Here is a 26,951-nt window from a genome sequence, read left to right on the forward strand (position 1 = left end):
CCTGCCGATGTCCCTCGGCGGAGGTTTCGGGTCCACCCACGCTCCTCCCCCACTGACATCATCCGATGGGGGAGACCGATCACGCATGCGCAGCTGCCGGCGGCGGAGACCTAATGCGCATGTGTGGCAATGCCGCACGCGTGCATGAGACCTCTCCATTGGAAAGCATTGAAAATGCTTTCCTATGGGGAATTGAGCGATGCTGGAGGTCCTCACTCAGTGCTAGAAACCAGGAAGTGCCCTCCAGTGGCTGTCTAGTAGACAGTCACTAGAGGAGGAGTTAACCCTGCAATGTATTTATTGCAGTTTATGAAAACTGCAATATTTATAGCTGCAGGGTTAAGGGTAGTGGGAGTTGGCACCCAGTCCACTCCAATGGGCAGAAGTGGTCTGGGTGCCTTTAATTTGAAATTCACTTTGACTTCCCACACATCAGGGGGGGATGGGGCACATCTACTAAACATGTAAAATTTGGGACTGGGCAGCAATGGTCTCCAGAAAAGCCCCATCATAATCTCTCCCCGGGCTCCACCTCTAGGCATTAGTGGGGGACTTTAAAGTTTGCAATGGGTTGCAATTAGTCCGATCCTCAGCCTCCACCCAAATTCAGGGGGAGTACCTATAAAAATCCATAATAACCAACTCTCTTGACACTTGGCTGTCAGACCACTTCGATTCACTGGGGGATCCCTAACGACCCAGAGGAGCGTTTTTTTCTAGATTTTTGGGGCTATTTTTGAGCGATATTTAGACGATAGTCTCCCTTTCTATTTTTTAACGTCTAGTATATTTAAACACATTTTTGTTACAGATTATTGATTCTGGTTTTTTTTTAACTACTATATTTATCATAACATTGTCTATATGCATTACTCTTTAGTTAATGTTATTCTTAATTAAATGTAATTTTTATTTTATATAAGCAGTAACCCAATACCCCTTTAGTACAATCTAACCTCTCTTTTTGTGTTGGATTCCAGAGTGTGGACAGTGCCCGAATTGCAGACTACAGATTTTGTTAAGTAGGTTAACAAATGTACAGATTTTATAATCCAAATAGCTCCATAAGTAGCCGGATGATTTTGCTCTGTTCGTTATGGAGCCATTCGGACTGAATACCCCATTAGACATAAGACATATAGTCCATGTACAAGCTCCATTCCACTCTCATTGCATTTTCTTATTTTTCTTTATTTTACTGCAGTGAAATACTACTATCCTACTAATGCCCCATTCTGAAGTACTCTGTAATTTTTCCTGTAACTGCATCTGACAAGGTCTTGGAAGTCAGTATGATAAATGACACACAAGGATATAAAATATATACTTTGCATGAACTGAGATTTTATGTCTGATTCATTGCTCTTAAAAAGAAAGACCTGTAACAATGCGATCTCTGTCTCTGCAGGTGGAATCCAAAGCAACTCAGATAAACGTTACTGCATTAACCAGTTAGAATCTATCCCGGTGAAAGAAGGAGACAATGTTACCATCCCGTGCAGCTTTAGCTACCCCAAGAACCAGAACAGTACAACCGAAATCAGAGTTTATTGGAGACAGGGACAAGAAAGCCCTTGTGGGAATAATCCATTCATTTATAATCACACTGAAGGGTTTACGCATGTTGACTATATAGGAAGGATCTCCATGGTGGGAAACCCAGTGACAAATCAGACTGCGACAATCAGAATTCAAGGAGTTACAGAAAAAGATGGTCCGATGTTCTGCTGCCGGGTGATACTACTGAATAACAAAACAAAACACATTGAACAACAATGGCAAAACCGCCATGGCACATTCCTACATTTTCCCAGTAAAGTATAGATAAAAAACAATAAGAGATGAAGACAACTGATGAAGCCATTGATTAGCTGCATCAGATGTGCTTGAGACAACGCGTTTTGCATATTTGTCCTGTTGTGAAGAATTCTATCCAGGGCACTGAATAATTCTGAGACTGGAAAAACAATTATAGGTTTCATTTGCAGTTGAATTTGGGGAAACCGCTTGAAGCATTTATTTCAATTGTTGTTGTTTGATTTGTTCATTGCAAACAGCTGAAAGTCTGTAAATTTGGCAATAAACCTGATTTTCAATGGGAGTTGAATAATTTTGATTACAACTGTGTATGACCATATATAAATAAATAAATATATATATATATATATATATATATATATGTTCACACACATTATACAATTAGTAAATATTATACTAAATTAGGAAATTTGACAATAAATCACATTTATTGTCAAATTTATAGACTTTCAGCTGTTGCAATGAACAAATCAAACAACAACAATTGAAAAATGCTTCAAGTGGTAAACCTGCTTAATTTGATTACAACTGTGTGTGACTATATATAGTACAAAGGGAGTATCTTCATGGTAGGAAACCCAGTGGCAAATCAGACTGTGACAATCAGAATTCAAGGAGTTACAGAAAAAGATGGTCTGATGTTCTGCTGTCAAGTGGAACTACTGAATGACAGAACAAAACACATTGAACAACAGTGGCAAAACCATCATGGCACATTTCTAAGTTTTCCCAGTAAAGTATAGATAAAAAACAATAAGAGATAAAGTCTATTTCAGCTTGAAATGCAGCTTTTGATTAACATCCTTTATCTGTAATTGTCATCTGTAATTGTAGAAACCTATGCAGTCTTTTGCCATTTATCAAACATGCAGTCAAATTTGACACTCAACAAATCCCTAGTCAGTTTAGGTATTTCAAGTGTTCCAGTTCAAGCACACCTGGTGCAACTGATGAAGCCATTGAATAGTTGCATATATTTATATAGTTAATGCAATGTTAAACAAAAATGTGCACACCAGTTAAGCCATATATATATATATATATATATATATATATATATATATATATATATATAAATACAGCTGAAAGTCTGTAAATTTTACAATAAACCCGATTTTCAATGGGGGTTGAATAATTCACAAAAAAATCTGATTTATTGTCAAATTTACAGACTTTCAGCTTTTTGCAATGAACAAATCAAACAAAATGCTTTAAGCAGTTTCCCCAAATTCAACTGAAAATGCAACTTATAATTACCTTTCCAGTCTCAGAATTATTCAGCCCCCTAAATAGAATATTCCCTATATATATATAGCAAATACAATGTTAAACACAGATCTGCACACCAGTCAAACCATAAGACTTGCTTTTTCCACAGAAATCTCAAATTTGCAGTGATGTTACAACTGCAAGGGAATCTGGGTAGGCATATGCAAATTACCTAATTGCCTCATTTCATTTTAAACATGGATTTGTTGGTGTTTGTGTTTTCTGTATAACATCTTTGAAATACAACTCAGGAAGAGGAGCAAAGGCAGTGAACCACTCATGGGCATCCATGGCAGCACAACAATGGGTAGCTCCTCCCTATCCCTAATTAGACAGAGACTAAATATAAATACAGGTATATGTTTCCCCTCCTACCTCCTCCTTCCTCAGGCTTTTTGTTCTTGTCCTGTTCCTATAGGACAACTAGTCATTTCAGGACTAAAATATTTTCTTACTTACTGGCTTACTTGAGTGTCTTTACCTTCTGTCCCCAAGGGAGTTCAGCCTCTCTTCCTTGGGAAGTCTTCAGTACACGGCCCTGTGCAAAGATGTGCCTCAGAATAAACCCATTTGGTGACCAAGGGTCAACTTGCAGTGACCCTAGAGGTAGCAAGGGAAAAAAATCCAATAAGATGGATTCCCTGCAGTGAACAAGAGGAAGCGGGAAATACCAAGAATAATTTTCATCATGGACTGAATCCTCTTTCTTTAAATATCTGGCATCTTACTGTATATATCTATATATATATATACACCGCCTTCTACCTCTATACTATTTTCTAAAAAAAATTTGGTTAAAGGGTGGATTGGAAAGGATTGGAAGAATAAGGTAAGGTTTAATTTACCTTTTCTATGTTCCCTGGTGGTCTAGGGGTATTCTTGGTGAGTTTCATGGCTTTTTTGCCACATTTTTGGGGCAAAAGTAGGCATTTTGATCGGCGTCCGGTGGAACGAACTGCGTATGCGCGAGTGAAAGTTTACATATTGCCGTTTCCCACGCATGCGTGAAAGTGCATATTCGCGCATGCACATGAGTTCTGACGGGTCTGTGCGTAGTGATGTCATTAGTGACGTCGTGCAGCATTTTTAAAGCCCCAAAACCAAATAAAAAATACCTGTTTAGGTTCTTCAATCCTCAGAGATCGTCTGCATTGCCTGACTTCTCAGTTTTTATTGAAACATTATTTCCTGTACTTCAGGTAAGTTGTTACCTTTCTTAAAGGTATATTTCACTTTTTTTTCCAAAATTAAATTCTTATACTGCTTTGGTATATTAGTTTAAATTCTTTAATTATAGCAATTTTCAAGTTGCTAGTAATGGAGAAAGAGGGATCATTCTCATCAGACTCAGATGCATCTGTAAAAAACAACTACAAAGATAAAATCAATACCAGATAACAGGGCGCCACAGTCACTCCAGTTGCCGACTTTCTCACAAATAAATAGAGAGAATAAAAAACAATCAATGAAAATATATATTGCAATTTATTGACAAGTTAAAATCAACATAAGTAGTTAAGCAATAGCACAGTACATGTGCAACAATCTCAGTATAAGCCCAAATGGGCAAAAAGACCCTTCAGGATAGCATGATACAAAAGTGCAAGTGCTAAAGATGCCTCTGTTTATAATCAAAGGTCGCACTCATAGAGTTATAGGTAAGCCACTATTTTTAATGTACCAATGTATTTCACTCATTACAAACAAAAGAGTGTGTATATTTACAGGTGATACTCAAAAAATTAGAATATCGTGCAAAAGTTCATTTATTTCAGTAATGCAACGTAAAAGGGGATAGTTCAAGCCATGATTTGTCATAAGAGCGATGATTATGGCTTACAGCGCATGAAAACTCCAAATCCACAATCTCAGTAAATTAGAATATTGTAAAAAGGTGCAATATTATAGGCACAGTGTCCCACTCTAATCAGCTAAGTAAGCCATAACACATGCAAAGGTTTTCTGAGTCTTTAATTGGTCTCTCAGTTTTGGTTCAGTAGGAATCACAATCATGGGGAAGGCTGCTGACCTGACAGTTGTGCAGAAAACCATCACTGACATCCTCCAAAAGGAGGGAAAGCCTCAAAAGGTAATTGCGAAGGAAGTTGGATGTTCCCAAAGTGCTGTATCAAATCACATTAATAGAAAGTTATGTGAAAGGGAAAAGTGTGGAAGAAAAAGGTGCACAAGCAGCAGGAATGACCACAGCCTGGAGAGGATTGTCAGGAAAAGGCTATTCAAATGTGTTGGAGACTTTCACAAGGAGTGGACTGAGGCTGGAGTCAGTGCATCAAGAGCCATCACACACAGATGGATCCTGGACATGGGCTTCAGATGTCGTATTCTTCTTGTCAAGCCGCTCCTGAACAACAAACAACTTCAGAAGTGTCTTACCTGGGCTAAAGAAAAACAGACCTGGTATGTTGCTCAGTGGTCCAAAGTCCTCTTTTCTGATGAGAGCAACTTTTGCATCTAATTTGGAAACCAAGGACCCAGAGTCTGGAGGAAGAATGGAGGAAGAATGGAGAGGCACAACCTGAAAGATGCTTGAAGTCCAGTGTGAAGTTTCCACAGTCTGTGTTGATTTGGGGAGCCATGTCATCTGCAGGTGTTGGTCCATTGTACTTCATTAAGTCCAGGGTAAACGCAGTCATCTACCAGGAGATTTTGGAGCACTTCATGCTTCCTTCCGCAGACAAGCTTTATGGGGATGCTGACTTCATTTTCCAGCAGGATTTGGCACCTGCCCACACTGCCAAAAACACCAAAACCTGGTTCAATGACCGTGGGATTACTGTGCTTGATTGACCAGCAAACTCGCCTGACCTGAACCCCATAGAGAATCTATGGGGCATTGCCAAGAGAAAGATGAGAGACATGAGACGGAACAATGCAGAAGAGCTGAAGGCCGCTATTAAAACATCCTGGTCTTCCATAATACCTAAGCATTGCCACAGGCTGATAGCTTCCATGCCACGCCGCATTGAGGCAGTAATTGCTGCAAAAGGGGCCCAAACCAAGTACTGAGTCCATATGCATGCTTATACTTTTCAGAGGTCCGATATTGTTCTATGTACACTCCTTGTTTTATTGATTGCATGCAATATTCTAATTTACTGAGATTGTGGATTTGGGGTTTTCATGAGCTCTAAGCCATAATCCTCGCACTTATGACAAATCACGGCTTGAACTATCTTGCTTTTCATGTAATGCGTCTATCTCATATATTAGTTTCCCCTTTTACGTTGCATCACTGAAATAAATTCACTTTTGCACGATATTCTAATTTTTCGAGTATCACCTGTAGTTGTGTTGAGTAGCTTTAAAACCTGGCTGGTAGGTCATGATGTGAAATTTTGAACTGTGTGTTACAAACCGCCATTTGTAACTGGTCCTTTAAATGGCAAATTGCCCTGCTTCCCTGGGTTGTGGAGAAGCCTATTTGCCAGCCTCCTTCCTCATGACTATGGCCCCTGGGAGATTGTGCCCCTGAAAACTTATGGACTTTTATTAGGTGTGTATGGTCCTTTAAGAAGCGTCTGGGGACATATTGTGACTTTGTTGAACAATGCCCCTTTAAGACGGTGTCCCCAAACCTTTAATACACTGTGTTCCTGGCTTACTAAATGGGGCTTAGTGAACCAAGTACCACACAGGCGAACCACCCAGAAGTGGAAATGTGCAGGCAATTTACCTCCCAGGCTGTGAGGTTACTGCAGGTTAATTGCCGACCACTGGGTGGCCGCAGTTCGTGCAAACGAACACATGGCGGCGGCCATCTTTGTTCATTCGAAAGAGGTCAGCAGTATGTGTAGCCAAATCCATGGAACTTAAATCGGCTACTCATTTCACCGAACACCGATGACCCTTACCTTCTCCTACACTGAACTTTCAGCTGCAGAGACTAAGTCCCGTTCAAAGATTCAAATGCAGTAGTTATGGTGTCTACGGTGCTGATGGTCCTTTGGTGAGCGCTAGGAGAATCTTTTTTACGGTCCAACTTCCAGCCAGCCTGGAGGCAACCGTAACACTGTGATATACTGTACTTCACCTGTGGGTCAATGTAAGGAGTAATATCAACGTTGTATTAGCAGGGGTATTGAATGGAGACATTGGGGGTGATGTACTAGTGGAATAGTAAAAGGGAGCTACCAATGTTCCCTTAGAAGATGAAATATAAAGTAGAATGCCTAGTGAACATATGGAATTTAGAAATTATTATTCCACCAGTTCACATGAAAAGGTTAGAGAATTCAAAGTGAATTTCCAATGTAAAGTAAAAGTAGCTGAATTGGAAACATTCTCCAAGTTTGCCTATTTTAGTCTAAGATTTGAAATTTGTTTTGAATGCACTTTGAAATCTCAGTTTAGTGAATAATGCTGTGTGAGTTTGTAATCTATAGCCTGGCGTGATCTGATATGCTGATGATGGATGCTTAATGTGTCCCTTATTATTGCTATTGGTTTAATTTATTTGGAAAAACAGTCTGCAATGAGTTTACTATAATCTGTGGGTAAAATCTTTGAAGTGGGAGTAATGTGGGGGCAATAAATATGTAATCCATTGATTTAATTCAACAAACGCATTATATAGAAACCAGAATCTTCCTACACTAACCTGTTAAATGCTGGAATAATAAGGTCTGTTTTCACTTGGACTCAAAAATGCAGCTGAATTTTATTCCATGAATTTTGAAGGTTATTAATAATTAACCACAAAATAGTCAAATTGCAAATATTCTTCAACTCTGGCTATTTTGCCCAATAAAGAAACCATTCAGTTCTTTACAATAAACAGCTAGATGAATAAATGTTTCATTCCTTAAGCTGACTCTTTATGTTTCTGCAGATACAATGTGGCTGGAGCAGTTGGATGCTGTTCCTGCTCTCTCAGGGGAAACCATCACCATTCCCTGTCATATTAATTACCCTCCTGGGAAAAGAAATAGTTTATCACAAGTTACCTGGAAAAGGGGATCAAGGGATCTGTGCAGTGAGAATGATGTGATATTTACATGGAGATCAAACAATGCACAAAACCAGCCTGAAAGGTTCTCATTGGTTAATTTCCCTGATGACGTCTCATTAATAATAAAACATGTGAGATTTACAGACGAGGGTCAGTACTGCTGTGAAGTGTCTGCAAGATCGTCTATCCTTACAAGCACCCATGGCACAGAGCTGGCAGTTGGAGGTAATGACAGAGATAATTTTCTGGTGGTATTCCAGTGCACCCAAACAGTAACAAGTACGGACCTTTCCAAAAACACCAACAATATATTTTTGCCATTAACACACTTTGCCATGTTTTCCCAGACAACTATAAACACTGCATACTGTTTGAAGACACATGAATAGGGCTCATTTTGAATTCTATGGTTTTACACATTAGGACATAACGATCATTTGTTCCATAGCAGGTCTAAAAATTAGATAAATACAACGTCAGATGAACAACAACACATGACATAATACACCATATTATGATTTATTGAACATAAAAAAAGCCAAAATGGAGAATCCATATGTGAAAAAACACCTTTTTAAATAGCTTTTCGATAGCTTGTAGAACCACCTTTAGCAGCAATAACTTGAGTAATCATTTTCTTTATGTCTCTCCAGTCTCTCACAAATGACGGTCCCATTATTCTAACTGGGAAACTTTTTTTAAACCCCAAACTGCACAATGGGGGGCACAATTAATGCAGTGCAGTGTCCTGGGTATACATGTCCCCCCATGTCTGTCATAGATTAGTGGGAGTTACACTATATATCTCTATACCCAACTACTTCCATTTCATACTGCTCTCTTCTAAGATGAATTAATGGTGGCAAATAGAAGAATGCAGCTCCCAGCTCCACCTGTACCAGGTATGGTTGAAGGTAGAGAAAGATAGAATGCGGTGATTTTCAAAATGCTCCCCACTTTCTTAGCCTTCTATGGGGGATAAAGGAATCATATGGGGGGGGGGGTTAAATTATCACTATAATTGGATTTATTTATTGCAGCACAGTTGATGAAGCAGTTAACAATGCTCTCTTCAGCTGTGATAGGGTTACAACGTTAGCTGGTGCAGGTCCTGGAAGAACCAATGAGACTGTTAACTAGTTCATTTTTTTTCTATTTATGTCCCTTCCTTAGCTTCACACATGTTATTGCAGCCATTAACTAGTGGCTAGTTATGTATGTATTAGATTAACTCACAAGCAATAAAATCGCATTGTATGTAACAGCTTTCATATGTTACATAGGATATTTTTTGTGTTTTCATTTATGCAGCTTATTCTAGCAAAGTAGGAATGTCAGTGATCATATCTGCGGTTTGTTCTCCAATCCTCTCCAATAACATATTACTCATAATAACTCTATTAACTGTACTGTGTTCTGAAATCTTCTTTCTACAGACTTCAACCCTCATCGATCATATAAAGTTCTACAATCTCAGGATTCCTTTGTTGAGTTGGGAGACTCAGTCACTATAAATTGTTCATTCAGTTCATCTGTAGAGAGAATCTTGTGGACCGGAATCTACTGGACAGTTGGCAGCCCAGCAGGAAATTATTCCTATCACCCTTCACAGCAGATGATCCGTTCCACATACAGGAACAGGACCAGCCTGATAGGCAAGGCAGATCTTCATATAAAGGACATACAAAGCACAGACAGTGGAACCTATTACTGCTTGGTGATGCTACGATTCTGTATTGGAAACAACAAAGTCAAATCAACTGTTCTCCATGGAGTGGGAACCAGACTGAATGTAGCAGGTAAGGTGAGAAAGTAACACGGCCATTTAGCTCTGACTATGAGATGCAGAGCCTTGTACTGTCCAGAACAAAAAAAAATAAATTGTAAGTTAGTGCGTGATGCATTTTACATCATTTGGCAAGTGTCTTGCTAGTAAGCATTCAGCCCCTGGGCTTCAGCCACTATTGTGACTCCTCATTATGTCTATTAATGTGATAGTGGTTAGAACATTCTAAGATTACATTGATATTGGCAGCTGGGATGTTTAGTTTCCTTCTCTGTCTTTCATAGCACTGTAAAAGAGCCTTCTTAATTAGGTCAGAAGTTGTATTTTATGATCAGCAGGTGATCGCCAGCCCCTATTTAGATATCATTCTAAGTATCCCATATTGTTGGCCCATGCCTTTCCTCTTTTCCTACGTTGATGACCAAGTTATGAAGGACAGCCTTCATTTGCAGTATTGTAGAGTCCGCCTCATGACATTACACTGTGGGAGCAGTTCCTGACTTGCATTGTCGAGTATCTAGACAAGTTTCTCCTTATAATATAGGAAGTGACAATTCTCCTTGAATGTGTTGATAACGTCAGTCTGTCAGACCGACAGCTATATATTGAGATTTTAAAACTGATAAACTATCCTCCTATTGTTGTATTTGTTGCTTCGTATCAGGTGCCTGTTTTAATGATAAGTGCTATAATTGAAGATTATGCTAGCTTTAGTGTACAGATAATCTTAATTTTAATAATCACAGGAGGCAAGTATTTTGCATAATCTTTCTTTACTAACTCCATAGCAGCAAAGAAAATAGTGACATAACTTTTAACCAATCATAATATAGAATAGGGTATAAGAGGTGTGACCTATGACATCATTTCCTCTTTAAAGTTGCGACATCACAAGGTAATAATGTAGAAATAACAGAACATTAGAAAAGTCCATAAAATAAGAAACTGGAAACTCAATCAGAATAAATTGAACCGGAACAGGTAGAATGCAGGTGAAGGCATCCCATTTTTAAACGATGGTCTCCCTAGACCTGATGATAAATCTCCTGATGCGGTGATGAAGACATCTTGTATGGAGACTTTGATGATTCCGTGTAACCTCTGTTTAAGCTGAAACGAGAGTATAAGGTGCGTTAGAGTCCAGAAATGATTGTCTAAAAACAATGAGTGTCTGTCCCTTAATTCAACTCAATATTGACTAATAAAATGTGAATAAACTAAACTAAACGTCCTCCCCTAATGGTGTTAAATAAGTATCCCACCCCAAACAGTATATATATAGAACCATAAGTGAATGAAAATAAGACATTGAAACAAGTGTTACCGAGTCAGGCATTATACCCCCATATGAGAGAGTCAAGTGTCATAAGTAGAGGTGAAGATGAAAGGGAGGGAAGAACGAAAGAGAACAGGGAGGGAAAATACTCGCCTCCTGTCATTATTAAAATTAAGATTATCTGTACACTAAAGCTAGCATAATCTTCAATTTTATCACATGACAGGAGACTTCGTATTTTGCAATTTCAACGCTGTGAAAGAAAAGAAAAAGCTGGGTTATCCAGAGGACGAAAGTAGAATGTCCTAAAGGTAGATTCTCTGGTCCAGTCCGCTGCTCGCGTGATGTCCGAAAGGGACGCGCCTGCCGCATAAGCGGAAGAGGCCGCTACCCCACGCACGGAGTGTGCTCCGAAAGCTTGGTCAATACCGGCAAGGGATAATAGCCATCTAACCCATCTGGCCAGTGTAGTGACCGAAACCGGACCATAAGGGCGGACGTAAGAGATGAGAAGCTGATGAGTGGAAGGCTGCCGCAACGTCTCGGTGGCTTCCATGTATTGACGGAGGGTTGAGACCACGCAGAGTTGAGGGTCAGAAGGGAAGAAAGGGTAGAAAACCGAGTGAGAGTTGGACTTAGTGCGACATAAGATCCGAAAGGTGACACCCGCCGGACAGAAGGTAAACGCGTTGGCGTCAAATGCGCGTACGTCCGATACCCGTCGGAAAGAAACCAGACAGAGCAGGAGGGTGAATTTTGCGGTAAGCTGGCAGAGTGACAGTTCTTCGTTGGGAGGCCAATTTCGTAAGAATTGGAGGACCACACCAACATCCCAAAGTCTAGAGTATTTGGGTTCCGGGGGGCGCCGTAGGCGCATGCCACGGAGCAGTCTGCAGATGAGCGGGTCCTTACCAACAGGAGTCCCCTGAGTCAGAGTATGAGCCGCTGAGATAGCCGACCGTACCACATTGATGGAACGGTATGATTTTCCGGCAGTGAAGAGTGAGGTCAGGAAATTCATGATGGAGTGAGTAGGTGCAGTAAAGGGATTGAGGTCCCGTCCCACACACCAACTTGTCCAGGAATGCCATGCTGATAAGTAGCACCTCCTTGTTCCTGGTGCCCATGAATCCCATAGCAGGTCCTTAGTTTCCTGCGATAATTCCTCGGTTCTCCAGGAGCCCCGGAAAGAGTCCAGGCCACAAGGGGTAAGCGTTCCTGCAGGACTAGTGGGTGAGGTAGGCCCAATGGGTTCCTGAGGATGGTTGGGGCATCTGGAAGGAGGAGGGGATCTTCGATTGAAAGTTCCAGAAGGTCCGGGTACCATGGCTGGCTCTGCCAGAGCGGCGTGATGAGAATTATTCTCACTCCCTGTAGACGGATCCGGTGAAGGACCCTTGTTATCATTGCGAAAGGAGGGAATGCGTAGGCACCGTCCCTTGGCCACTGTTGGAGAAACGCGTCTGTTGCAAGGCTCTCTGTGTCTGGGAGCCAGCTGAAGAAAACCTCTGTTTGTCGATTGTTGCGGGACGCAAATAGGTCTATGGAGAGAGGGCCCCTCTGTGCATCCAGTAGCGTGAAAATATGAGGGTCTAGCTGCCAATCGCTGGCGTCCCGCCAGTGGCGTGAGTACCAATCCGCCGTCGTATTGGAGTCTCCTGGTAAGTGCTCTGCCAGCAAGGTGATGTTCCGTGGAAGGCAGTAATCGAAGATCTCTTTCGTGAGATCCGCCAGTGCTCGAGATTGAGTGCCTCCAAGGCGGTTGATGTATCTGACCGCTGAGACGTTGTCCATGCGGAGTAGGATGCAGCAGTTGGATCGATTCTTTGCCAGGCTGCGAATGGCGAAGGACCCGGCCAAGAGTTCCAGGCAATTTATGTGCATCGAGAGCTCTTCTGGAGTCCAGACTCCTCCTGTGGAGGTGGTTCCGTCTGTTGCTCCCCAGCCTGAACGACTGGCATCCGATTCCAGCACGAAGTCTGGCTGGTTCCCGAATATGGCCCTGCCATTCCAAGCCTGCATGCAGTTCAGCCACCAGTGTAGTTCTTCCCGAACCTCGGCCAACATTGGAACCGGTTGGTCGTATGTTGGTTGCCTGCGAAGGAAACTTGCCTTGAGGCGCTGCATGGCCCTGTAGTGCAGGGGTCCGGGAAAAATGGCCTGGATGGATGCGGAGAGAAGGCCCACAATCCGTGCCAGTAATCGTAGAGGTATGGTAGTCCGACGAAGAACTTTTCGGATCTCCCTGCGGATTGCTGTAATTTTGGTAGTCGGGAGATGGAGAGTGCATGATGTGGAATCTATTACGAATCCGAGGAATTGGACTGATTGAGCCGGGGTCAATGCGGACTTGGGACGGTTGACGACAAAGCCCAGAGAGTCCAAAAGGTGTAGTGTGTTTTCTGTGTGTCTCCGAAGAGTCTCTGCATCCTCGTCGAAGATCAGGATGTCGTCGAGATAGATGATGCATCTTATGCCTTGGGATCTGAGCTTCGCCACTTCTGGCTTCATAATCTTGGTAAAGCACCACGGGGCCGAATTGAGGCCAAATGGGAGACAGGTGAACTGCCAGGGAATCCCGTGCCAGAAAAAACGGAGGTAGGGACGGCTGCTTCGGTTGAGGTCCAGACGAGTGAACCAGTCGTCGCGTCGAAGCAAGTCCCGGAGAAGATGTATACCTTCCATTTTGAAATGACGGTATACCACGTGAGAATTGAGCTCCCTGAGATTGATAACAGGGCAAAATTCGCCGTTTTTCTTCCTGACAGGAAGATATTGCTGTAGAAACCGGTGGCATCCGGAGCCGGTTGGATGGCACCCTTGGAGCGGAGTTCTCGGAGTTCCGCGTCTTTGAGGCGGGCATCTGCCCGTGTAGTCTGAATCGGACGTGGAGGGGCCCGCTGGAGCGGGGTCGATTCGAACTCTATTCGATAGCCCTGCACCATCTGGAGTATCCACGTGTCTGAAGATAGTTCTTTCCAGTTCTGGAAAAAAAGAGAAACACGACCTGCGATATGACAGGAGGTTAGAGACAGAGTAAGATTCCGACTTACCGTTGGAGAATCTTGCCCGTGAGCGTCCTCGGCTGCCTCTGCCACGATCAAATCCCCTGAATTGGTGGAATCTATGTCGGGTAGCTGAATCCGGGTAGTACATTTGCTGAGTCCTTGTTGTACGGGGGCCAGATGGGCAAAAACGGCTGGCGGCACGGCCCCTCTGCCGTCCAGCCCTTCCAAAAACCCCACGGGTATGAGAGCCGCGGAAGACTTTCCGCATCGCAGATTGTGCCTTGTTAAGGGACGTGAATATGTTGACCCTTTTATTTAATTCCTTAAGGAAGGCCTCTCCAAATAATTTACCCTGTGCTAAGGGTCCTAATTCCTTGTCCCCCAGTTCGACCAGTTTTTCGTCGATACGGTAAAGTGCTGCTTGGCGCCTCTCCGAAGAGAGAGCTACGTTGGTGTTCCCTAGGAAACAGAAACACCTTTGTGCCCATTCCCGGGTATCTCGTGCCCATTCACGCACCGTATCTGGGGTAAAAGTATCAGCCCTCTCGTAGGCTTCATCCGCCATATCCATTATTCTGGCTAGTGGCCCAATGGCATCTAGCAATTTGTCTTGCGCTCCTTTGAAACCGCGCTCTATGCCCTTGCGCGGATCCCGACCCCCTCGGGACATGAACGTAGTCATGAGCGGGTCAAATTCGGGGGTGTGCGTTATTTTGTCTGGGAGACTAGGCCGAGGGCATTCGGATCTCATCCGGTTTCTAACTTCCTTGTCCAACGATTTTCTGAGCCAGAAGTGCATAAACCTTGCCAGATGCTCAGGTGGTGACCATTCTTCCGAACGGGCGTGCCGGATGTTTTGTGGGTCAAACATTTGGAGTCCTGAATTATCGAGGAAAATCTCCATGCCCTCCTGTGGGTTATCCATGGGTGTTGCCATGGAGTCCTGGGGCTCACCCAGACCTTGTTCCCTTATACAGTAAGGGTCAGAGTTGGCCGTGGAATCCCTGTCTGAGTCCCCTTGGTCGGAGGCTTCCGCCTGCCATTCATCCAGCACAGCTAGTGCCTGAGTGGGTTCTACATCTTCCTCACCTGAGGAAAGTTGTGTGAGCTCGTGGGTTGCACGAACCGTGGCTTTCCTGCGATCAGCAGGGGCTTTCCCTTTTGCCTTGCTTGGGTTACATTGCCCTTCCAATGGCGCTTTCGCCGTTGTGAACGCTCCCTGGAGGAGTCGGAGTCCTCGGAATCCGCTTTATAATGAACCCATTTAGAGATGGGCTTGGGGACTTCAGAGTCTGTCTGGAGCGACTTGGAAGCGGCTTGTTCCATAGCTGCAGCCACGGCTGCTGTTATCATGGCCTGGAGGTCTGAGGTTTGTGATTCCTCCATTATAATGAATGAGAATTCGGGGCTCACCCAATAAATTGCGTGAGGGCACTTGGGCACAATAGGTGGAGAGGCCTGGGGACCGGGTGGTATAGTATCAGGACTAAATAACCTGAGTTTAGAGACCGGTAGGTCGTAAAGAAGAGAGGGCTGTTTACTGGGGCTCACCCAGGTAATAGGAATCCTGCCTAAACAGGTCCGTTTAGCAGCATAAAATGGGGGCGATCGCATAGAAGAACCGCGGCATTCGCATAAAACAGGCGAATGCGCAAAAAACTACCGAACAACGCGTTCGGTAGAAAACTACCGAAAACGATGTGCGCGAGCGCACAGAAAAGCCGTTGGCAGAAATAGAGACATATAGGGAAATATAGACGGCGGTGAAGCCGTGAAAGACACCTAGGGAGCCAGTCAGGGTCCCATGGTATACAGATAGGGTATGAGAAGTAACAGTGTAAATATTAAAAGGTACAGTAATAGTACAAATGCATGAATAAAATATGTCAAGTATAGAGACACAAAATATAGTACTTAGCTTGTGATGGAGCAGCGAAGAAAGAGGAAATGATGTCATAGGTCACACCTCTTATACCCTATTCTATATTATGATTGGTTAAAAGTTATGTCACTCTTTTCTTTGCTGCTATGGAGTTAGTAAAGAAAGATTATGCAAAATACGAAGCCTCCTGTCATGTGATAAAATTCATTCCTTGCTGAATGGGAGGATTTTAACTAGAATAAACTATTTGCTCTGGTGCCTTGTGGTAGAATGCTATAAAATGACATACTTTGAGGTTTTGTTACTTTTTTATTTTACATTTTAACCATTGATTTAAGTAATCAAAATAAAATACACATAGCACTAAATAGGTTTTATTTACAATGCAATCAATTGTAGATATTAAAAAAAAAAAAAGCATGAGTGAGTAAGTGCAGCTTTTCAATTGAAGTTGGATGCAGATGTTTGGTGGGAGATTTTATATTTCATGGAAAGCTTGATGGGACCCAGCTAATTTTTTTTAGTTCCGATGGAAAGTAAGTGGAAAAGCATATGAACCAGAAAAGAACGGGAAAAGATGCCAAGAGTTAGCTAGTTTACTTCTTTCAGCATACTACAACAATACAAACAGATACAAGGATAGTAAACGTAATTAATACCAACCTAAATACCGTGAATACAACCTAAATCTATTCCTTTCTTAATTGGAGGTAATGTGCATCAACGGTAACTGCACATCTGGGAATAAAACAGAAATAGACACTCTCATAGCATAATATTGTTAAAACAAATATTTATAATGAGAGAAATAATTGGTCACTCACACTTTGCAGAGCCACATATGGGAGACTCTGGCTATAATGGCACTTGATAGGTTAGTGGGATTTGGAGGCGGGGCTTGGAGGCAGGCACCAGGGGGCCCAGACCTTGAGCTGTGGCGGCCCTGACTGTAGTTACAAACTTTTTTACACTTGACTTTTTTACAGTTGACTTTACGGTAATGCAATAAGTGGCACAGATGTATAATCTGCATCCACATAGTCTGAACAGCATTACCATGTATTGTTTAACACATTATACATCTAATAAGAAGATCCAATCAGACTTCATGTATTTTAATACAAACTTTGGCAGACAGTTTGTCAATATGTAAGCCAAATGAGAGTTTGGGATCTAACCACATACCTTGCAATTTGTAATATAATAAGTTGCAGGTAGAAATCACATTAATGAATTAAAAAAATGGACAAATATGCAAAAACTGAAGATAACCTTGCACAAACCTTTGGTCTGGCCATGATTCAGAGCTATTACCGAGCACTGAAACTTGTAGCAAAGTAAAAAACAAGACAGCCAAAGTGAAACAGGGAATAAACAAATTGACTGAAAAAAATGGTAAGTTAATGTGTGATGCATTTCACATCATTTGGAAAGTGTCTTGCTAGTAAGCATTCAGCCGCTGGGCTTTAGCCACTATTGTGACTCCTCCCACATAAAGACTTAAAAGGATTATCTAGTGTTAGGAATTCAAATCTGTATTCCTAACACTAAAGTGCCCACTGGTACCTCCCTCCCTCGCAGCCCATATCCCCCCCTGGTTGCACATAAACGGTTAAAAAACTATTCACTCACCTGATTCCAGCCCCAATGTCTCTCGGTACTGGTTCTGCCTGCTTCGACATCAGCAAGCCATTAGATCCTCCTCATAGGAAAGCATGGCCTTCCAACCCACATGGGAAAGAGGAGCTCAACATCATTATTTCCTACATTTTGAGGGGATGGATAGTGGAATTATCGTGTCTGCTATGGCCACCTACACTAAACAGAGAATTAGTTATGTCTGCCCTGACATAAATGAACACAGATGGAATGCTGCAAAGAAGTCAACAAAAAATTAGACAAAGTAAACAAATGATAATCTGACTCAGCTCATCATTCTGCACTCAACTACTGCATGATTGCATAGTGCTGGGACTTCAGTGATGAATGTCTAACATATAATCCTTCTTGGCCAGCCACACAACAAGGGGCTCTTGGCTATCAGTGCGACTGGGCTATCAGTGCAAATGTGCTGAAATCAGACCCCATGTATTTCTGGAGGTGCTCAAGCCAAGAACAGACCCCCAACATCTTACCTGCTGTATGGTGCTTACTCCTAAAAAATACAGGTCAGCATGAATTCATATTTTCTTTCACTAGGTTCTACATTTTGAGTTTGCCCCGGCAGCTATTAATTGTCTAATTTGTTGGATTCTGTTCTAGCTTATTAGAGGCTATTTATTGATTGCTGTTGCGGTTTTGTGTTTTTGCTACCACTGACTTCCATACTATAGCCATCTTTGCACAATCTACACAAGTGCTTCAAATATTCTGGGTTTTGAAACGTCACTCACTTTGCTTCACAGTACATCCTCAGAAAGGAAGTCCTGATGTTTTACAAGATTTATAGATACAATAAAAATAAATACAAATGTAGGTATCATCATGCAAGTAAATCAAGTGTGAAAGCTTCAGAAGCAAACTTAGAGGTCACATAATATTGTGTGGTTCTCAGTCCAATATTCATGCAGGGAATTCACAAAACAAAAATGTGTGGTAAGAAGGAAATTTCGAAATGTTTATATAAAATAATTGCTCTGGAAAATCTGATGCTGAAAAACACGTTTCCACCCTATACTATCCTGATTGCATGACCTGATATTTTCCAGGAACAGGTCTGAGGGAGTGGGCAGTGTTTATGGTTAGTGAGGTGGCTGGAACCCTGCGAGTATCTCTCTTCCACCATTCTCCAGGGTTTGAAAATACCGGCAAATAACTTCCATTCCTTGCAGCAAAATAGGTTTTGTTTTGTATAGCATGATATCACTTCTTAGTACTATATACTATATGGAAAAAATAAACAAAAACAAAAGAGTAGATGATACTGGTCTCGGTGCAGGTAGGTACATGAGACCAGATACACCCCCTGGATCTACATATAGCAGCGTGGGATATGAATATGAATTAGTGGCTAGAATATCCCAAAACAGTAAACAGTAAAACAAATAAGTGAAAAATAAAGTATATACAAGTGTAACTAATGCAACTATGCATCCAAGGTAGAAACATGTAGAGGTCACTTCCAAGTGTATTGAGGGATCTGATATATAGGTACTAAAATAAAACTTTATTAAGAGACTTGCTTAAATGAAAGAATCAATCCCAACGTGTGACCCCTGTCTCTGATCGAACACTGGTATTCATATCCCACACTGCTATATCTATATCCAGGGGATGTATCTGGTCTTATGTCCCTACCTGCACTGAGACCAGTATCATCTACTCTTTTGTTTTTTGTTTATTATCTATATTGGGGTTAAGCCCCTGGAGTCTCCTTGCGATACAGAAGACCATGAGTCTAGACGGACACTATTACCCAGGGGTCTAGTGCATGGGTCTGTTCTCGTTGTCTTTTATCTGCTTTTGTCTTATATGGAAAAATAGCTTTGGTTATTTACAGCATTTTTAAATTCTATTCAGTAGAATATATTTTCTTCCTCTTATACTGTGACTTGCGAATAGACATTGATGGGTCCAAATTGTTAGTCATCTCAATGTCAGTTTTAGACAGCTCAATGCAAGCTTTGGTGTTTAATTAGCCCAGGATTGCTCCCATTGGAGTGTGATTGCATTTTTAGTTGAACACTTTATATGAAAGAATGAATACATTTTCCAATGATTTTATATTAGCTAGCTGTTGGTAATGCAGGGTTCACATTTTTCTTACTGATGACCTAATGCGCCATTTGCCTCTTTCAATGACTTGTAAGGTTCATCCAGTTTTAGATATAAAAAAGAAAAGAAAGCTATAGGAAGCTACTAGTATAGCAACTATCTTTAGGACAGATTAAAGGGGGTAACCTTGCAAAGACATTAGATTATAGAGAACAAGAGAACATAATCTGTCCTAGTTAGATAAAATCCTTGATAAACATAACACCTAAAATATAACATTTAATAGTTACATAGTTACATAGCTGAAAAGAGACTTGTGCCCATCAAGTTCAGCCTTCCTCACATTTGTTTTTGCTGTTGATCCAAAAGAAGGCAAAAAACCTAGTCTGAAGCGCTTCCAATTTTGCCACAAACTAGGAAAAAAATCCTTCTTGACCCCAAAATAGCAGTCAGGTGTCTCCTTGGATCAAGCAGCTATTACCCCACTAAGTAGAAACTATATCCCTGTATGTTATGTTTTTGTAAGTATTTATCCAATTGCAGTTTAAACATCTGTAGTGACTCTGACAAAACCACCTCTTCCGGCAATGAATTCCATATCCTTATTGCTCTTACTGTAAAAAAACCTTTTCTTTGCCTTAGATTAAATCTCCTTTCTTCCAGCTTAAATGTGTGACCTCGTGTCCTATGTATAGCCCTGTTTATGAATAGATTTCCAGATAAAGGTTTGTACTGGCCCCGAATATATTTGTATAAAGTTATCATAGCCCCTCTCAGGCGCCGTTTTTACAAACTAAACAGATTGAATTTTTTTAGCCTTTCTTCATAACTAAATATTATAACTAAAGATATTCTTAAATAGGTAAATTAACCTTAGGGGATCAAAGAGATGTATACAGGAGATAGAAATATAAACAAAATATATTGCTCAAAATGAAAAGTACCTTTGCTAAAGAGGTAGAGAGGAGAACATTCATTGTCAGTTCTCCAAATGTAACCATGAGTTATTATTTGGTGTAAACTGTAGATCAGGAGAATAGTTACTTTCCAAGTCGGTCTGTACAAATTTTCACTTACTGTCCCAGTATTTTAGAAGTTTTTCTACTCTGCTTAATTCCACATCAGTGGGGTTCGCTAGAGTCGGCAAACTTGAGCTTTGTTTGATCTTGAGTATCCTAGAGGGTTTTGTCACTGTTGTTTGTTCACATTTCACCCCTTCACTGGATGCCGTATTTGTTTTAAAGATGTGAACTCTTTATTTTAACTTTTTTTTTAAATTAACTTTAGTGTCTTATCTTTTTGATGATATACTAACATGTCATTCCAATGAGTGGATCTGATGAAGACTTACGTCTATCTTCTGTCCGTACTCTGATGCTCGCCTTCAAGATTTCTCAAGGGCTGCACCGTTCCTGTGGAACTCGCTTCCCTCCTCTGTTAGAGGCTCACCCAGTCTCCACTCATTCAAAAAATCATTAAAAACCCACTTCTTCATAAAAGTGTATCAATTGAACTGTTAATAGCTCCCGACTGATTCCTCCTCTACAACTGTCATTAGTCTAATACTATCCTTACCTTTTTGTGTCACTTTACCCCACTCCCTCTAGCATGTAAGCTCATTGAGCAGGGCCCTCAATCCCTCTGTTCATGTGTGTCCAACTTGTCTGGTTACAACTACATGTCTGTTCGTCCACCCATTGTAAAGTACTGCAGAATTTGATGGCGCTGTATAAATAACAATAATAATAATAATAATCTTCTATCTAATCTAGAAAAACAAACTTGTCAAGTTAGGGCGTGTTTACCAAACCACTTGTTTTGGTGTCTTGACAACTAACAAACTTAAAATAAAAAACAAAAAACAATTATTTGATCATGTAAAACAACATTGAGTTCAAAAACAACCTCTGATTCAGCTGTATTCAATTAATTTTTTTTAAATGTTTTTTTTTCTATTTTTGCCTTAATGTTTTATGATGTTTCTCAGGTCGCCACAATTCATGGTTTACTGAATAGACTCATTTATGTACATATTCCAGCAGATCAGGAAGATGACTAGAAAACTAAAGGAGACATGTTATACAATTTTGTTAAATTATTTAATAATGTAATTGTTTTTATCTTTCAGATAATAAAGTAGGCCCACCCCTAATCAATGGTTAGTAGAATTTGTTATATACGTATCTGTATTAGGTTAGAATGTGTAAATCATGGGCAGATTAATAAAGGGAAGTGGATTATCAATGGCCATAGCTTGTGGTGGCATATGTCAGGACAGCTCATTTCCACAGTGGTTGTAACATAAAATAAATAATATCGGTTGCAGTGTATACAATCCTGGGACATTTGGTAGGCATTGTAACAATAGGGGAAGTGTCCCCGGATCCTATATATTCAAAGGGCAGGGGTGGTGGTGGGGGCAAATGTCTACTGAGCCACTAGGCAACCTCAAACCGCCGTAATGTTCTAATTAAATGTTAAGTGAAACAGACAGTGATTTCAGAGAGGCCTTTCCCAAACCAGCATAACATAGGTAAATGTGTCTTGTGTTGGTTACTTGAGGTCTCTAAACTCCAGGAGTTCCGGCTTCTGGATCCTTTCGGCTTTCCAGGCTATAATAAATATGGTCATTTTCCCAGCACAACTTGAAATTCTAGTGAAGCAGGCTGCAGACATTGAGATACACAGTTACAGTTCCTCTCACAGTGCTCCTATTATTTCAGAAACTCTTGGAAGCAGTCACATGACATTCGTAATTTCCGCGCTTTCCGCGCTGCTCTTGGTAATCATCCTGTGTGGCATCTTGATCGTTCTCAAGAAGAAAGGTGAGAAAATATTCAAATTCTGGTATGATTCTAACATGTATAATAAAAATGAACAAAGTAAAATGTATATGAAATTTTAACATTTACAGTTTTTCTTATTTAAATTAGCATTTATGGTCTTAATTTGATTTTAGCAACCAAATATTTTTTCCATATTCCGTTGATGGAGGTTGTAGGACTCTTCATATACCTTAACTGTGATTTAGGGACATGACTTATTCCAAACCTGAATAGGGCACTTGAATATCTCCAGGTAGAATTGAAGTAAGCATGTGGCAAAAAATAAAGCTAATATTGATCATATAGAGAATTTAATCGATTTCTTCATTAAAGAAAATACATCTGAAGAGATATCCCAAGAATGCCTTTGGTGTTCCTGCAAAGCAGTCATTAGAGGATATTGGATCAAATTAGCAAGCCACCAGAAAAGGAACCCGAATAACACTCTGTCCGACCTATATATATATAATGTTATAATCTTTCTAAAGCCAAAAAACAATCTTACTCTGAACAGAGAGCTTTATCTATTAAGCAATGTCAAGAAAAGATTAATGTCCAGATTAAGAATAGGATAGAGCGCAACATCAGTAAGTTCAATATTAAATATTATTATACGAATAATCGAGTTAATTCTATATTAACAAATAAGTTAAAGAAAAGAGTGGCTGATAAAAAGATTTCTAAATTGGTAGATGGAAGTAATTATACTTACAAGCCAGACGAAATTGCTAGAAAATTTAGATCTTTTTATGCGAGTCTATATAATCTGAATACATCTCCTGATCTAGCTAAGATGGAGAATTACTTGAAAAAAAGTTACCAGAAATTTCTCACGACCAGAAGGCAATGTTAAATAGAATTATTTCTCAGAGTGAAGTGGATGTAGCAATTAATAAACTTGTAAATAATAAAGCCTCGGGCCCGGACGGCTATACGAACCATTTTTTTAAGGTATTTAGAAAACAGTTAATTCCACTCTTAACTGACACCTTTAACGAAATGGCGTCCAAAGGCTCTGCCTCCTCTGGGCTATTAAGGGCACATATCACTCCAATTTTGAAACAAGGAAAAATGCCCTTTGATGTGAGCAATTACCTTCCTAATTCTCTGGTCAATATAGACGTCAAACTCTATGCCGCAATACTGGCGGAACAGCTGAAAAAGGTTTTACTATCTTTGATCCATCAAGATCAGATAGGGTTTATGATGGGGCGTCATTCTTCTAATAACACTCACAAGGTGCTGGATATACTGGATTGGGCTAGGCAAGAAGGAACTCTAATCCTGACCCTGTCGGTGGACGCTGAAAAAACTTTCGACAGGGTCAGATGGGAGTTCTTGAAGAGACTATTACAGTTTGGTTTTGAAGGGTGGTTTATGGGTGCAGTGGGTGCTATATACTCGAACCCCACCGCCCATATTGTGGCCCGTGATTTATGCTCAGAGTGGTTCTGCATTTCTAATGGGACAAGGCAGGGCTGTCCCCTCTCCCCCTCACTATATGTCTTGTCTATAGAACTACTGGCCAATAATATCAGACATAATTCAAGGATTAAGGGAATGGGAGTTCAGGAGGATGAATGGAAGATATGTCTGTACGCTGACGATATTTTAATTTCTATCACTGATGCCCTTAGCTCCCTCCTATATTTAAGGCAAGAATTTGATAATTATAGCAGGGTATCTAATTATAGTTTAAATATGAACAAAACAGTAGCTATGGCTATCAATATTCAAAAAGATAATCTAGCTCTTTTAAAAAGCGATTTTGATTTCAAATGGACGAATAAAGAGACCACATATCTGGGGATGATTATACCCACAGATACAATGCGGACTATGGAAATATTTTTTTTTAAATTATTAAAAGAGACCAATGCTTTACTTAAAGAATGGAGAGCCCATGAGATCTCCTGGTGGGGAAGGATAAATACTATTAAAGCCTATATAATCCCCAAATGGGCTTACTTATTTAGCATGCTCCCCCTTTCGATTTCTCGCTTTTGGCTGAACATGGTCCAAAGCAGTATTACATCTTATATCTGGAAAGGGAAACGTTTCGAGAATCAACACTTACACTTTATCAAGGAAGGCCCAGCAGGGGGGAATGGGATACCCCCTGATTATTCAACTCTTTCAGGCTAATATGTTGGTCCATGCTTGCCATTTACAATTAAGTGATTCAAGAAAACAAGCCTGGTATAAAATTGAGTCAGCTAGAATTGGTTTGGATAATTTGGAGCTTCTTTTGTGGAGAGAAGTAAGCCAGAATAAAGATTTGCCTGAGATCTCAGTCTTGTCTGTTCTGTCCCTATCTCAATCTCTCAAAGAATGGACAAATATAAAAAATATCTTGAAGATCAATAAAAAAACTCCATTACTGTATGCTCTTTAGAACAGTTTATGCTAGAGATAAGTCTAGGGCATTGGTATAAAAATTGCAATTACAGAATAAAAGAACTTTATATCGGACAGCAACTGAAAAGTTTTGAAGTTCTTAGGAAGGAGCTGGACTTACCCTCTAAAGATATATTTAACTATTTGCGTCTTAAGAGTTTCCGTAAAGATCATTTCCTTAGATAATGATAGGGGTAATCTGTTTAGGAAGATTTTTTCAGGTCTAGCTGTAAAGAAGGTTTTCTCTCTCGCGATAGATCTGATAAAACCCACAGGGGTCCCGGACATACCCAATGCTTTAACTAAATGGGAAGAAGATCTAGTTATATCTATTCCATACAATAATTGGTGTCAATCATTCATGCTGACGAAGAAATATATACATAATCTGAATATTTTAAAGACTTTCACTAAAATTTTGTTTAGATGGTATATGGTCCTTGGTAGGCTAAAATATCCAATACTAACCCTCCAAATTGTTGGCGGTGTTTCCATCAAGAAGGGACTTTACTCCATATCTAGTGGGCCCGTCCGAGAATTAAACCCCTTTGGAATATCACATTTGATCTTATTTTTAGAATTGGAGGTACACGCTTTGAGTATAAAGCGGAATTTGCCCTACTCCATCTCTCTGGCTTAGAAATACATGGTAATCTAGAATTGGTGATTGTTCACTGCCTAATGGCAACTAAAATATTAATTGCCAGATTCTGGAAAAATATGGGGATCCCAAATAAAGGTCAAGTTAAAGCACAGCTATTATACCAACTTGAGATGGAAAAGGGCCTACCCCTGATGAACGATTTTTCTAATGAGGGACTATGTGTGTTTTATTCTAACCTTATTGAAAAGATTAGAGGCTGGTAAAGGGCTGAAGTTATGGAAAAATGTGTTACAATTTGCCAAATTAGGCTGAAAGCAAGAACAGGACAGACTCTCATGGGCTCTCTGACCCTTTAGATGATATCAAGTTAATTTGTTTATGGGTAATTTGACTCTCCTCTTTATTATTCTATGTGAGACCAGTTTTGTGTGTTTTGTTTGCAAGCTATAACCCATCTCTGTCTTCTTGGGTTGATGTGGGTATGCCTATTCTCTGCTATTACTGAATTGACGATATTGTAATTTGATACTCTATGTTTTAGCAGCTTTTTCTCTGATATTCCTAAGATGTATGCTATTGTATGTTGTTCCCGGGTTTGGATGCTTTTTTATGGCATCTTACCCACATATGTGTTGTGTTTTTTTTTTAATCTGTTAAAAATTTAATAATAAATAAATAAATAAATAAAAAATAAAGTGAGCATGTGGGGACTAGCGCCCCTAAATATTGTTATGATTTGATATATTTATTTTACAAAGGAAGAGTTATAGACCTACACACAGATGCAGCTCTACGATTACTAATGCATGCTTAGTGGGCAAGACTGTTAATAGATTAATATAGAATAGTCTGTACAGGTACTTAGTATAAATTAATGAGGTAAGTAGTTTGGCGATTGCAGCTGCCTCACTTTATTAATAGTTGGGGTTTTCGGACATGGTGAACATAGTTACATAGTTGCCTAATTACATAGTTAAAAAGAGACACCCTGCCATCCACTTCAGCCTTTCTAAAACCCAGGAACTTAAATTGATTTGAATTAATCTTTGTTTATTTACAATGATTAAACCACAACATTTAACCCCTTGGGGACCGGACTGTTTTGGCCATGTTGTACGTTAAGGACCAGGGCTCTTTTAACACGTTTGTGGTGTTTGTGTTTAGCTGTAATTTTCCTCTCTCTCATTTACTGTTCCCATACAAATTATATATTGGGGGGGGTTTTCAGGACAAAAAGTGCTTTCTTTAAATACCATTATTTGTATCATATCACATAATTTACTTTCAAAAAAATAATAAAATATGGTAAAAAACAAAAAACAAAACATGTTTTTTGACTTTTGCTTGAAAAATCTTTTACTTACCTACGAAAGCTAATGAAAAAAACTGTTAAATTGATTCAA

The 26,951-nt window shown here is 40.3% G+C and overlaps 1 protein-coding gene across 1 annotated transcript in view; it reads left to right on the forward strand.

Moving 5' to 3' along the window:
* Positions 1-1,508: 1,508 nt before the first annotated feature.
* LOC134601518 (uncharacterized) overlaps positions 1,509-26,951 on the forward strand; it is a 37,552-nt gene continuing 12,109 nt past the window's right edge. Inside the window, exons 1-5 of the mRNA XM_063446026.1 lie at positions 1,509-1,813; positions 7,937-8,281; positions 9,493-9,855; positions 21,851-21,880; positions 22,446-22,547. Coding sequence (XP_063302096.1) covers positions 1,648-1,813; positions 7,937-8,281; positions 9,493-9,855; positions 21,851-21,880; positions 22,446-22,547 — 1,006 coding nt within the window. The 5' untranslated portion in view covers positions 1,509-1,647. The remainder of the gene's footprint in view (positions 1,814-7,936; positions 8,282-9,492; positions 9,856-21,850; positions 21,881-22,445; positions 22,548-26,951) is intronic.

Source organism: Pelobates fuscus, chromosome 3 (assembly GCF_036172605.1).
Source record: "Pelobates fuscus isolate aPelFus1 chromosome 3, aPelFus1.pri, whole genome shotgun sequence".
Classification (NCBI taxonomy): Eukaryota; Metazoa; Chordata; class Amphibia; order Anura; family Pelobatidae; genus Pelobates; species Pelobates fuscus.